The 14,500-nt window shown below is 35.0% G+C and overlaps 1 protein-coding gene across 3 annotated transcripts in view; it reads left to right on the forward strand.

Annotated features, from left to right (window-relative positions):
- CEP162 (centrosomal protein 162) overlaps positions 1–14,500 on the forward strand; it is an 87,701-nt gene that overhangs the window by 68,880 nt on the left and 4,321 nt on the right. Inside the window, exons 26-27 of one of the 3 annotated variants that reach the window (XM_039853305.1) lie at positions 3,691–3,825; positions 12,919–13,167. In XM_039853305.1, coding sequence (XP_039709239.1) covers positions 3,691–3,825; positions 12,919–13,128 — 345 coding nt within the window. In that variant the 3' untranslated portion in view covers positions 13,129–13,167. Of the gene's footprint in view, positions 1–3,690; positions 3,826–12,918; positions 14,480–14,500 lie in introns of those variants that run through there. The other 2 variants (XM_039853306.1, XM_039853307.1) reach the window with 2 other exon arrangements.

The following is a 14,500-nucleotide window of genomic DNA, read 5'->3' on the forward strand; positions in this document are numbered from 1 at the left end:
TATATATAACACTCTATTTCGAACTAATAAAATCTTCAATAGAATTTCTAAACTTTACACTTTTACATCTCCTTTCCCTGCATTTTAGGTTATTACTGTTACTATTTGCATACCTTTTATATTGTGTAACTGCTCTTATACAATATAAGAGCAGATTGCTGTAGTTATTATTTTTACTACATTTGCTTTTTAACTTTTAAACTAGAGTTGTAAGTGAATAATGCACCACTATTACCATATTACAGAATCTAACTTTTACTATATATTTACCATTATCAGTGAGTTTTTACAGTACCTTATGTTTTTATCATGTTACCTCTTTTTTTTTTTCACTCAAAGTACTCTCTTTAGCATATTTTTTGTGAGGCAAGTGTAGTGGTGATGAACTCCCCCAGCTTTTGTTTGTTCAGGAATGTCCTTTATCTCTCCTTCATTTCTGATGAATTGCTTTGCCGGTTATAGCATTCTTAATTGACAGGTCTTTTTTAATATTTTGAATACAGTCATGCACCACTTAATAGTAGGCATACATTCTGAGAAATGCATCAGGCGATTTTGTCATTGTGGGAACTTATATAGTATACTTACACAAATCTAGATGGTATGGTCTACTGTATACCTAGGTTATTATGGTATAGCCTATTTCTCGTAGGCTATGAGCCTGTGCATCATGTTCTTATACTGTAGGCAGTTGTAACACCATGGTATTTGTGTATCTAAACAAATCTGAACATAAAAGAGGTACATTTAGATATAGTATAAAAGATAATAAACTGTGCATGTATGGTATGCTTGTTGGAGCAGGAGGAAGACTGGAAAAAGGCACCATGGGAAGGGAGAGTAGATGTTTGGAGGAGGGAGGGAGGCAGAATTGAAAAAGATACAGAGAGAGATAGCTCAAGGTGAGAAATAAGAGGCCGAAGAGAAAGAGAGCAAGAGAGGGAGGGAGGAAGGGGAGAGAGAAAGGAGACTGGGAGGAAAGAGAGATAAAGAGAAAAGGAAGGGAAGCAAGTAAGTGCACACATGTGTGGGAAGTGTCTCCAGACTCCCCCACCCACTCCTCTTGCTCTCTCATCAACTCTTACCCCTGGCAAAGTCAGGTCCATGGGCGCACAGTGGGTGGACAGCATGCTGAGCCTCTTCACTTATTTAAACCACCTAGATCCAGCAGTAAATTCACCATCATTGTTGGGTCCAGCCTTTACTTTCAACATTGGAAACTAACTTTTTGCTTATAATCCATTATAATCTTTTGGGACCACCGTTGTTAATGCAGTGTCATTGACCTAAATGTTATGCAGTGCATGACTGTATATCATTCTCATTGTCTCCTGTCCTGAATGTTTCAGTTGAGAAATCCACTGATAGTCTTAATGGGGTTACCTTGTATGTGATTTCTCTCTTTTCTCTTGCTGTTTTTCAAAATTCTTTGACTTTTGACAGTTTGATTATAATGTGTTACAGTGTAACCCTAATCGGGTTCAACATATTTGGGGTTCATGGATTTGGATGTCTGTTTCTCCTCCAGGTTTGGAAAGTTTCTGCCATTATTTCTTTAACTATATTTTCTGTCCCTTTTTTTTCTCCTTCTGTATACCAAAATGGAGATGAGATACTGTTTCTTTTGATTATGACCCATAAGTCACATAGGTTTTCTGTACTCATTTTCATTTTTTTCTTTTTGCTTCTATGACAAGATAATTTTAAATGGCCTTTTAGATCACTGACTTTTTTCTGCATGGTCAAGTCTGTTGTTGAAGCTGTTGAATTCTACAGTTCAGTCATATTTTTCAGCCTTAGGATTTCTTTGTTGAACTTGTCTTTTTGTTCTTGCATTGTTTTCCTAATTTCATTTAGTTAAGTCTGTGTGTTCTTGTAGTGCTCTAAACTTAAGATGATTGCTCTAAATTTTTTGTGTGACATTTGTAGATCTTTTATTCATTAGTTTCCTTCGAAGTTGTCATTTTTACCAGAGTTTCTTGGTCTTTGATTCTTTTTGTTGGTATCTTTGTATTCAAGTAAGTGGTCTCCTCTTCCAGCCTTTACAGGTTCACTTTGGCAGAGAAAGTTCTTCACAAGCTCATTTTGGGTTTCTAGCCATGTCTACCAGTAACATTTTTGGGCATGTGGGGCTTGCTATAAAGGTCTGTTGTTATGTGCCATATAACTTTTCAGTCAACAGTGGACCGCATATACTGCGGTGGTGCCATAAGATTATAAAGTAGCTGAAAAATTCCTATTGCATAGTGACATCATAGCCATTGCAATGTAGCACAGTTATTATTCACCTGGTTATAGAAATGCTGGTATAAATAAATCTATTGTTTCTAAGTCATATAAAAGTATAACACATGCAATTACGTACAGTACATACTACTTGATGATAATACTTGACCATGTTACTGGTTTACATATTTACTATACTTTTTAATTGTTATTTTACAGTGTTCTCTACTCAAAAAAAAGTTTGCTGTAAAACATTATACCTTGTTACACTGGCAGCAACCTCATACATCTCATGTTCATATCTCTTGATTGCATAATTTTCTCTTATACTTGATTTAATCTCATGTTCTATAAATTTTGTGTAGTGTAAGTGTACAGTGTTTATTGGTTTACCATAATATACAGCAATGTCCTAGGCCTTCACATTCACTCACTGACTCACTCATAGCATCTTCCAGTCCTGCAAGCTTTATGGTAAGTGCCTCGTACAGGTGTACCACTTTTCATCTTTTATACTGTATTTTTTACTGTACTTTTTCTTTGTTTAGATAAATAAATACCATTGTCTTAACAGTTGCCTATAATATTCAGTATAGTAACATGCTGTATAGGTTTGTAGCCTAGATATGTAATAAGCTATACCATCCAGGTTTATGTAAGTATACTCTGTGATGTTTGCACAACAACAAAATTGCCTAACACATTTCTCAGAACATGTCCCCATTGTTAAGCAACACATGGCTACTTTGGAGCAAGGCCACTGCCCAAACTCTGAGGTCTGAGTATAGTCGGACAGATATCTAGTTTGGTTCCCTGTAGGAAGGGCTCTTTGGTCAGGCTTACTAGACATTCACGACTAGATATTATACTTAGCTTCTCTGCCCTGGAAAGGCAGCAAGACAGACCCCAAAGCCTGCTCACCTTGTTGTTTGGGGACCTGAATCAAGCAAGACTGTGTACTGAATTCTCTGGGCAAATGGGGCCATCTGTTTTGTTCTGTAGACAGGGAGACCCACAGGTTGTGCTTGCTGTTCAGTTGCCGCTTTAGGCAGTGCTCTAGTTAGGTTCCCTGGTCAGAGAAGCTGAAAGCTGTATTATTCAGCAATGTGAGGGGCTACAAAATATTTTCCTGCCTAGGCATAGTGGGAGAACCAGCTCAAGTGCTGGTAAGGCTCTTTATTTGTGGTCTTGACTCAAGCCAACCAGTACCCCAAGATCCCTGTCTGAACAGGCCACTGGCTTTGCTCTGTAGACTATCATTTCTGCCATGGGCACAGGGAATGAAAGCTATTAGTTATTGTAAAAACTCAAGATACCTTTGGTAACAAGAAGCCTCTTATATACATTTTTTTTTTTTTTACAAAGAAGATGTGGTAAACATTCTTACTTCTTAAGACTACCTGTTAAAAACTACTTATTTCCTTGCTATCATAGTTTTTCATGTACTTCATAACTCCATTTTAGATTACAAAACTCTTAGAAGAATTGAGAGAAGCCAAAGAAAGCCATACACCAGAGATGAAACATTTCATGGGCTTAGAAAAGAAAATTAAACAGATGGAAATGAGACATAAACAAAGAGAGCAGGAACTTCAACAGGTAAAGTGGTAAATCACATTTACATATTTGTATAGTTCTTCACTTTTAAGTAACCTCCAGTTTGGTAAAGTTTTGTCATTCTTAGCAAAACTTCTTAAAGTGTTTCCATTATATATTGATATTTTTAAAATAAATATATAGCTTTTAAGAGAAAGACTAAATCTCAAATATCTGAAGATTGGTTTGCCTTACATTCGAAGAAATAAAGATACAACTTGTATCATGTTCATAATGATTGATGGTACCTAAAAAGTTCATTTCAATAAAAGTTTGTAAGAAATATATTTACATTAAAATGCGATCATTTAAATTATTATGTGCCTAATACTAATAATAATTACTATACTTAATTATAAACAGGTAAATTAATAGAAATCAGAAATGGCAAAAGTAAGGGCATGATGTGTTTTTAGGCATGAGCCTTGGTGCTGATATTTAGTTTGCCTGGAATGGAACAACAAAATATCAAACTAAGTGGATTAAAAAACTAATTTTCTCACTATTTGGGAAGCTAGAATTCCAAAATCAAGGTTCCAGTCGATTCATTTTCTGGTGAGAGTTCTCTGATGCCTCTTCTTATAAAGACACTAATCCAGTCCATCTAAAATGTTCAGGCCCCTACTGTTGGTACTTCATTTCACCTTAATTAGTTCCTTCCTCCAAATACAGCCACACTGTGGCTTAAGGCTTCAACATTTGAAGAGGGGGACATACAAAGGTTCATTCTAAAACAGTGTAACTTTATATATCCTTTGAAAACAAAAAATACCATCATTCAGAGCTTCATAGTTGACTTAAGTTACACAGAAAAACCTTAGCTCAATTTAGTCCTATCAAGATTCCAGCTTTTTATCTCTCTCAGAACTACAAAATGTGAAATGGAGAACAAAGAGATTAATGAAATTTATTTCTCATTCTTACTCAAACTTATTTGTGGACTTCTTTTAAAAACACATTGTACACCAAGAAGCCATTATCCATAATAGAATTAAGACATCACAATGGATCGCCATTTCACCAGAGCCAACCCCATGTGTCACTTTTTAATGCCTGTCCCAGGAAATGGTTGTAAGTTGTTGAATATGTTTAACATTTTCTTCCTCACTTATTACAGACACACACTATATTATAGCCTTATGACAGCTAATAATTTGGAGTCTTGTTATAAATAAATGTGATTAATGTATGTACATATATTGAAAAATCTTGTATACATTATTTTAATATGTACATTTATTTTATAAATTTTGACTGTTTTAGTTACTAGAGGAAAAATATAGTAGGATTTTTAGGACATCCTTGATTTATAGGGGTGATGGATTTCAGTTTCACATACAACATGGTAAAATGATAAATTAGGATAGCATCAAGATGGCAACATTGGTCATTACACCTTCAGTCTGCCTCATAAGAAGACTAACTAGCAACCATCCATAAAATCTAAGAACACAGAAATGAGGCTAAAGGACCCATTTGGACCACAGAGTGCATTAAGAAGGGTAGGAGGAACAGTCACAATCTGACAGCATCACTCCTCCCCCAGGCAGGCACAGTGTGCACCCTGAGGATCTACAGTGAAAAAAAGAGCCCAAGGTGAACATTCAGTTTGCCCACAATTGTAGGTTGCTTCCAAAAGGCCCACGTGGGTCTCGCCTCATGGGGATTTCAGAGTGAATCTGTATTGCTCAAGCCCTGGAGATCAGATTGTGACAAGAAAGGGTGGCAGGCCTTACAGCAACCAACACTGACATCTTGATAGACTGACTTTTCCTCTGAACCAGTGCCCAAGTAGAGATACCAACCAGCAGTTGTGTTCATTTGCAGAATTAAGGTATGAGGTCAGGGCCTCACCCTCCCCCACAAAAAAGAGATTCCAATAACAGTCAAAAAAAAAGAACAACAAAATAGTTTCCAGGAGATTTGCCCAAGGATACTACTGCCAACGTGTCCAAAACCCCAAGCTGCATTGAGTGGCATACAACTGTCCCTGCCAAAGTAAACCTCCTAAAAAGGAGACCACTTACTCAAATGCACAGATACCAACACAAAAAATCAAGGATCATGAGAATTAGGTAAATATGACACCACCAAAGGAAACTAATAAAGCTCTAATAACGGACCCTAAAGAACTGGAACGCTATGAACTCTCAGACAAAAATAATTCAGAATAGTCCTCTTAAAGAAGTTGGAACTAGATGAACACAGAGACAACTAAACAAAATAAGAAAATACATGAGCAAAACAAATTCAACAAAAATAGAAACCATCAAAACAAATTGTACACCTGAAAAACACAAAGGACAGAACTGAAGAATCAAGAGGTTCAACAATAGACTCGACCTAGCAGAAGAATCAGTGAACTGAAAGATAGATCATTTGAAATTATCTTGTCATAGGAGATAGAAGAATGAAAACCTAAAAAGTTTTCAGAATTTGAGACACAATTAGAAAAAATAATGTCTCCATTTTGAAAACTCCAGAAGAAGAAAAAGGAAAATAGAAAGTATACTTAAAGCAATAATGGCTGAAACTCCTGGGGAGAGATACAGACGTTCAAATTAATGAGGCCCAAAAGACCCTAAATAGAACCTAAAAAGGTCTACACCAAGACACATTATAAATAAGTCTTCAAGTCAAAGACAAGTTCCATTTCAAGATTGCAACATAAGAATTTCCTGAATTCATCTCCCATAGACATACTACATCTACAGCTACATATGGAACAGTTTCCTCTGGGGGAAAAAAGACCCTGAAAAACTAGCTGAACTCCTATGCATCAGGTGAACAAGGAAAAACATATCAAAATGGGTAGGAGAGGCTAAGACACAACCTTATTATAATCCCCCACCTCCAGTGCAGTGACCCACAATCAATAGGGAGCTCAAATCCCCAAGCTTTTCCATGACGAGGAGATTCCAAAAGAAAGAACAAGTTAAAACACCAGAAAGCGTCTTTATGAAACAAATAAGTGATTGCCTGAACAAAGTAAAAACTTCAACAAAGAGGTAGAAATTATAAGAAAGTACCAAATAGTTTGTGACTTCTAAAGAATACAATAACGGCACTGAAAAATACAATAGAGTTGTTCAATAGTAGACTGCATGAAGCAGAAGAAAAGATCAGTGAACTCATAGACAGGGTAGTGAAAATCATTCAATCAGAGCAACAAAAAATAATAAATAAGAATGAAAGAAAAAGTTAAGACAGCTTAAGGGACTTAATGGAACACCATCAAACAGGAGTCCCAGAAGGAGAGAGAGAGAGAAAAGGCAGAAAACAATTTGAAGAGTAATGGCTGAAAACTTTCATAACCTGGAGAATAAAACAGCATCCAGATCCAGGATGCCCAAATAAGTTCCAAATAAGAAACACCCAAAGACCCACAACAAAACACATTATAATTAAATTACCCAAATCTAAAGACGATGAAAGAAAAAAGCAAGAGAAAAAGAGCTTGATATATACAAGGAACCTTCTTAAGACCATCACCAGATTTGTCGGCAGAAACTGTGCAGTCCAGAAGGCAACAGCACAATATATTTAAAGTGCTGAAAGAAAAACTTCCAACCAGAATACTCTACCCAGCAAACCTGTCATTCACAATTGAAGGAGAGATAAAAGAAAGTTTTACAGACAAACAGAAGCTAAAGGAGTTAATCACCACTAGACTAGCCTCACAAGAAATGTTAAAGGGATGTCTTTAAGCTGAAACAAAAGGGTGTTAATCAGTAACAGGACATCTGAAAGTATAAATCTCACCGGCAAAGGTAAATATATGCCAATATTCAGAATAATCTCATGTTGTAAAGATAGTGGGTTAATCATTTATAAATCTAATATGAAAGTTAAAAGGTAAAAGTAATCAAAATATAACTAATAATTTCAGGGCTGCACAAGATAAAAAGATATAAATTGTGACATCAAAAACATAAAACAGGAGAAATAAAAATGTAGAACTTTAGAATGCATTCGACTTAAGTTGTTATCAACTTAAAATAAACTTAAAAGTGAAAGTTGTCTTATGTAAGTAAGCTTTATGGTAACCACGAAGCAAAAACTTCTAGCAAAAACACAAGAGATAAAGGAATCTAAGCTTACCACCTAGAGCCCAGAAATAAACCCACGCCAATATGGTCAATTCTGTGACAAAGGAGCAATATACAATGGGGTAAAGACAGTCTCTTCAATTAAATGTTGAGAAAACTGGACGGATAAATGCAAAAGAATGAAACTGGATCACTGTCTTATATGAATAAACTCAAAATAAAGACTTAAGTACTTCTAAAAGATAACATAGGCAGTAAACTCTGACATTGCTTAGGTTTTTGTTTTTTGTTTTTGGTTTTTTTGTTTGTTCGTTTGTTTTTTTTTTTGGATATGTCTCCTTGGGCAAGAGAAACAAAGGAAAAAATAAACAGGACGTCATCAAACTAAAAAGCTCTGCATAGCAAAGGAAACCATCAGCAAAACAAAAAGGCAGCCTACTGAGTGGAGAAGATATTTGCCAATGATATATCTGATTAGAGGTTAATATCCAAAACATAAGAAACTCATACAACTTAACACCAAAAAGCAAACAATACAATTAAAAAGTAGGCAGAGGATCCGAATAGAGATTTCTCCAAAGAGGGCATACAGATGGCCAATAGACATATGAATGAGATGCTCAATATCTCTGATCATCAGAGAAATGCAAATTAAAACCACAATGAATATTGCAATAAAGCTAGTCATAATCTTTTTGCCGGTAGGGTATCTTGTCTTCAATGTGTAAAAAATGCTACATCAGTGAAGTGCAATACAAAGAGGTGTGTCTGTATACCTCAACAAATTAGACAACCTAGAAGAAATGGATAAATTCCCAGAAACTGACCAAGACTGAATCATTAAGAGACGTAAGATCTGAACAGACCAATTACTAGTAAGGAGACTGAATCAGTAATCGAAACCTCCCAACAGAGAAAAGCCCAGGACCAGATGACTTTCCTGGTGAATTCAGTCGAACTGTTAAAAACCAATTAATGCCAGTCCTTCTCAAAATTTTCCAAAGAATAGAAGAGAACACTCCCAAACTCATTTTACAAGGCAAGCATAACCCTGATAACAAAGGCAGATAAGGACACTGCAAGAAAAAACTGTAGGTCACTATCTCTGATGAATATAGGTGCAAAAATTCTTAAAGAAGAAAAAAAAATTAAACAGCACATTAAAATTATACACTACAATTAAGTGGGATTCATCCCTGGGATTTGTAAAGATGGTTCCTCATATGCACATGAATTGGTATAATATGTCACATTGATAGAATGAAAAATGAAAATCATGATCATCTCAATAGATGCAAAAAAGAGCATTTGACAAAATTCAACATCCATTCATGACAAAAACTCTTAACAAATGAAGTACGGAAGGAATGTACCTCAACATAGTAAGGGCTATATATTACAAGCCCACAGCTAACATACTCAGTGGTGAAAGTTTGAAAGTTTTTCCTCTAAGATCAGGGACGAGACAAGGGTGCTCAGTGTCACCACACCTACAGTACTGGACTTCCAAACTACTAGAATTCCTAGCCAGAGCAATCAGGCAAGAAAAAGAAAGGAAAAGCATCAGAATTGGAAATGAAGAAGTAAAATTGACTATGTTGATGGCATGATCTTATATATAGCAAATGTATATAAAGGCTTCACATAAAAATTGTTCATTAGTCAACAAATTCAGTAAAATTGCAGGGTATAAAAATCTATACAAAATCCACTAGTGAAAAAAAACACTAGTTTTTTATATAATAACAAATTATCTGAAAAAGAAAATCTTATATGCAGTAGCATAAAAAACATTAAAATATTTGGTAATCTATCTGAGGAAGTGAAATATCTGTATACTGAAAACTATAAGACATAAGACATTGATGAAAGAAATTAAAGCTACAAATAAATGAAAAGGTATCCCATATCTATAGATTGGAAGAATTAATGCAGATTTTCCCCACTATCCAAAAGTAGACTGACCTATGAAACCTTTGATAAGTTGAAATGGCATAAAAAGAAGCAGTTACTGTTAATTTATATGTAAAAATTTTTAGCATTCCCAAAACTAACCTACCCAGTCATGTAAAACCAAAAACAACACTGACATACCCAAAGCAATCTATAGATTCAGTATAATCCCTAACAAGATTCCATTGGCCGTTTTTACAGTACAGCTATGCTCTGCATAATGATATTTCAGTCAGTGACAGACTGCATATACTCTGGTTGTCCCATAAGATTATACACATGGCTTAGGTGTGAAGTGGACTGTTCCATCTAGGTTTGCATAAGTACACTCTATGATGTTCATTCACCCAGTGACAAAAATTGCCTAATGACACATTTTTCAGACAGTATCCCCGTCGTTAAGTGACTCATAACTAATGGGAAAAAAAATTCTAAAATTTGTATGGAACCACAAAAAGCACCAGATAGCCAAAGCAATCTCGACAAAAAAGAACAAAGTTGGAAGCATCACACTTATTAAATTTGAAACTATATTACAGAGCTGTAGTAATCAAAACGGTATGGTCCTGGCATTAAAAACAGACTGTAAACCAGTGGAACAGAATCAAGAGCCCAGAAATAAATTCATGCATATACAACCAACTAGTATTTGATAAGGGAGTCAAGAATACTCAATGGAGAAATGACATTCTCAATAAATAATTCTGGGTAAATTGGATATTCACATGCAAAAGAATGAAACTAGACCCCTATCTTACACCACTCATAATGGATTTAAAGAGTTAAAATAAGACCTGAAACCATAAAACTCCTAGAAGAAAACATAGGGAAAACGCTCCTTTACCTGGGTCTTGATAATTATTTTTTGATTATGACATTTAAAGCATAAGCAACAAAATTTTAAAAAAAGTTGGACTACATCAAACTATAAAAACTACATAACTAAAGAAACAAAAAAATTAAAAGGCAGCCCTATGAAGTGGGAGAAAATATTTGGAAACCACACATCTGATAAGGGGTTAAAATCCAAAATGTACAAGAAACTCATAACTCAATGGCAAAAAAAAAAAAAAGCAAGGGACATAGATAGACACATTTTCCAAATAAGATCTTTATACTCCTGGCCAACAGTTATATAGAAATATGATAGTCACCTAATTAATGAAATCAAAAAGCACAATGAGATAATGCCTGCATCTGGCTGAATAACTTGTCTCCAAGAACAAAGTGTTACGTGGGATCACGAGGAAAAGAACTTAATTGGCGGAATACATTGGTGCAGTACTATGTGACAATGGCAGTTCCTCAAAATATTAAAAATAGAATTACTGTGTGATCCAACAGTTCCACTTTATATATCTGAAGGAAACAAGTCACTATACCAAAGAGAGATCTACGCCCCATGTTCATTGCAACATTATTTATGATAGCCAATACATGGAAACAACATAAATGTCTATCCGTGGATGAAGGATAAGGAAAATGTGGTGTATATACATACAGTGGAATAGCATTCAGCCACAGAAAAGGAAATCCTACTGCTTGCAACAACATGGGTGGACCTTGAAGACATTTTGCTAAGTGAAGTAAATCAGACAGAGACAAATAATGTATGATCTCAGTTATATATGGATTCTAAAAAAACTCATAGAAACAGAGATCAGACTGGTAATTGCCAGAGGAGGGGTGGTATGGGGGAAATTGGTGAAGATGGTCAAAAGGTACAAACATTCAGTGTAAGTTCTGGGGATGTAATGTATAGCATGCTGGCTATAGTAACAATACTGTATTGTATATTTGAAAACTGCTAGGAAAGTAAACCTTAAATTTTCATCACAAGGAAAAAATTTTGAAGCTATGTGAGGCAGTAGATGTTAACTTATTGTAATTTTACCATAAACATATAGTAAAATGATATGTGTGTGTGTGTGTGTGTGTGTGTGTGTATTAAGTCAACTACCTTGTATACCTTAAACATACAATGTTATATGTCAGTAATATCTCAATATAACTGGAAAAAAATGTTAAATGCCAAATTAATTTCACCATATAATAGCCATCTAAAATTTAAGTATAATGTTTTACTTAAAATTAAAAATTCATATAGCATTTGATGTTCCCCTGAACTCAAGCACCTATTTACACAATATTTCTGAAATGCTTTTATGTTAGAATTAAGAAGTTAACTCTATAGTAAGGCAGGGTCATTGATAAAAATTACATTAGAGATGTTCATTCAGCATATTCAATATTTAGGAACGTTATTGGTTTTGTTGCCCTCAGTAGTCGTTTTTGTATGTCTCGCTTTCTCTGGTTTGTAATGCTTGTGACTAATGATTCCCCTGTGGTACTGGAATGGGTACCCTCACTTCATAGCTGAAAAAATTGACCCACATAAGCAAGGCAGTTTAATGTGGTGGTTAACAGCAGGGACTCTGGGGCCAGGCTGCCTGGGTGGAAATCCTGACTGCTTCAATGGATTGTGTGTGAGCCTTGACCAAAATTTTTTTTAACTTATCTGTGCCTCCATTTCCCTACCTGTTAAGTGGAGATAAATATGTAGAATTCACCTCCTAGTGTGGTGGCAGAATTAAATGAGTTAACATGGATAAAATTCTCAAAACCAAGCCTGGCACATGATAGATGCTACATGTGTGTACTTTTCTTATCATTTCTAGTGCTATAACATAATGACATGTGTTGTATATTAAAACTATCTTGATTGCATCTCAGGTGCTATTCTTAAGAGGAAGAGCTTTTTGGAGATGTTTGGAGTCATACCAAGTTATTAGAAATTTCTGATGCAATATAGTACTCATTATTCACAGCTTAAAAAAACAAACAAACTAACTAACTAAAAATCCCTATCAGAACTAGATTCTAAATGTCCCACTTTTCACCCTCTTCACCTGCAAGCCTGTTCATTGACACAGTGGAGCCGGTTGGGTAGGGCTCCCTCTCCGCCCACTCCCCTCTGATACATAGGTCACCGGTTTACTATAGCCAGCATTGTCCCCTTTAGCTCCTTGAGATTGTTTAAATGTTCTTCACCCCCACTATGAACTGTAACAGTAATATGGATTTTTATTTACAGATAATACAGCAAACACACCAAGTAGTAGAAACGGAGCAAAACAAAGAAATTGAGAAATGGAAAAGACTCGCACAGTTGAAGAATCGTGAGCTGGACAAGTTCCGCACAGAATTAGACTCAATATTAGATGTTCTCAGAGAGCTGCACCGGCAGGGGGTGGTTGTGCCAGTTTCTTTTGCAGATGAAGTGAACGCACCAGAGTATTATTAGACACTCAGAATTCATGTGACTTCCTGGGAACGCCTGAAGATGGATGATGGCTGGGATTGTGCCACTGTCGGAAGGAAGCTTTTGATAACAAGTGTTCCAGTATTTTGCCAGAAAGCAAACAACACAAAAGCAACATTTCAGAATAAATTGCCCTTAACCAATAAGAAACAAAAAAACTTTATGGTATATTTTACTGAAAATCAGTAACCAGTCATATTTTAAATAATTCATGAACAAGTCCCTTTATGTCAGGTGATTAGTGTTAGATTTATTGTAAAAGTTCTCACATGCTAGATATGGAAGGAAAAGAAAATTGCACATATTCTGTCATTGTTGACTTAAGTGTGTATTCTCAATTCTTGGTGCAAAAAAACAGGTCCTCTTATGGAAACGCAGGAAGGAATATGAGAGCACAGTGGCTTGGACAGTCACATTGACAGTCACCTTAATAGGAGAGCTTCCGCCATCATTTTGATGAGAATTGTAACTTCTGTACAAGTAGACAGTGAACTCTTGTGTTCTCCCAGATTTCTATTCCTAACTCTAGGTGCCTTATTTTTGCACTTGATACAGGTACAAAATATATTTCACAAGTGAAATAGGTGAATTTGATTTATTCACTGTTTTAATCTTTCATGCTACATGTCTTAAATGCCAGTTCTTTTTTGTAACTAAGATTTTAAAACAATATTAACATTTTTACTTTATTTAAAAAATAATTTATGTCCATTAGAAAAAACTAAAAGCATGCATAAAAGTAGCCAGATTCTTATTTTATTTTATAATTCCCATTTCCAAAAGCAGATAGTGAGTATATAAAATACTGGTAAGTTAAAGGTATAGCCAGTTTCTTTCAAATGTCCTAGCCCCGTTCTGTCCAGTACATGTACAATGTGAGCCACATGTAATTTCTGATTTTATTGTTGCCACATTTTAAAAGATTTTTTAAAAGATGAAACTAATTTTAGTAATTTATGTAATCTAATGTAGCCAGAATGTGAAAGTTGAGTTTTACGTTTTGGTTTGGTTTTTGTTTTTTTCGTACTAAGTTTCTAAATTCTGATATATTTTACATTTATAGCACATTTCAGTTTGGACTAGACACATTCTATGTGCTCAATAACCACATGCCAATAAATGCAATTATAGAATAATAATGACAAAGTGAATACTTTATAAAGGACAGGTGAAATAGATCTTGGTGAATAGATTATGGGTAGCATAAAATAGATTATGGGTAGCAAACGTGAAATGTGGAAATTAAATTACAAGAAATACAATTAATGTCTTAATGTCCAACATTTTTAATGTCCTTTTCTTGAGAGTAGGTAAAAGCATTAATTATACTTTGCTATTTTTTTATGTAAAATTT

Source organism: Pteropus medius, unplaced genomic scaffold, assembly GCF_902729225.1.
Source record: "Pteropus medius unplaced genomic scaffold, Ma_sr-lr_union100, whole genome shotgun sequence".
NCBI lineage: Eukaryota > Metazoa > Chordata > Mammalia > Chiroptera > Pteropodidae > Pteropus > Pteropus medius.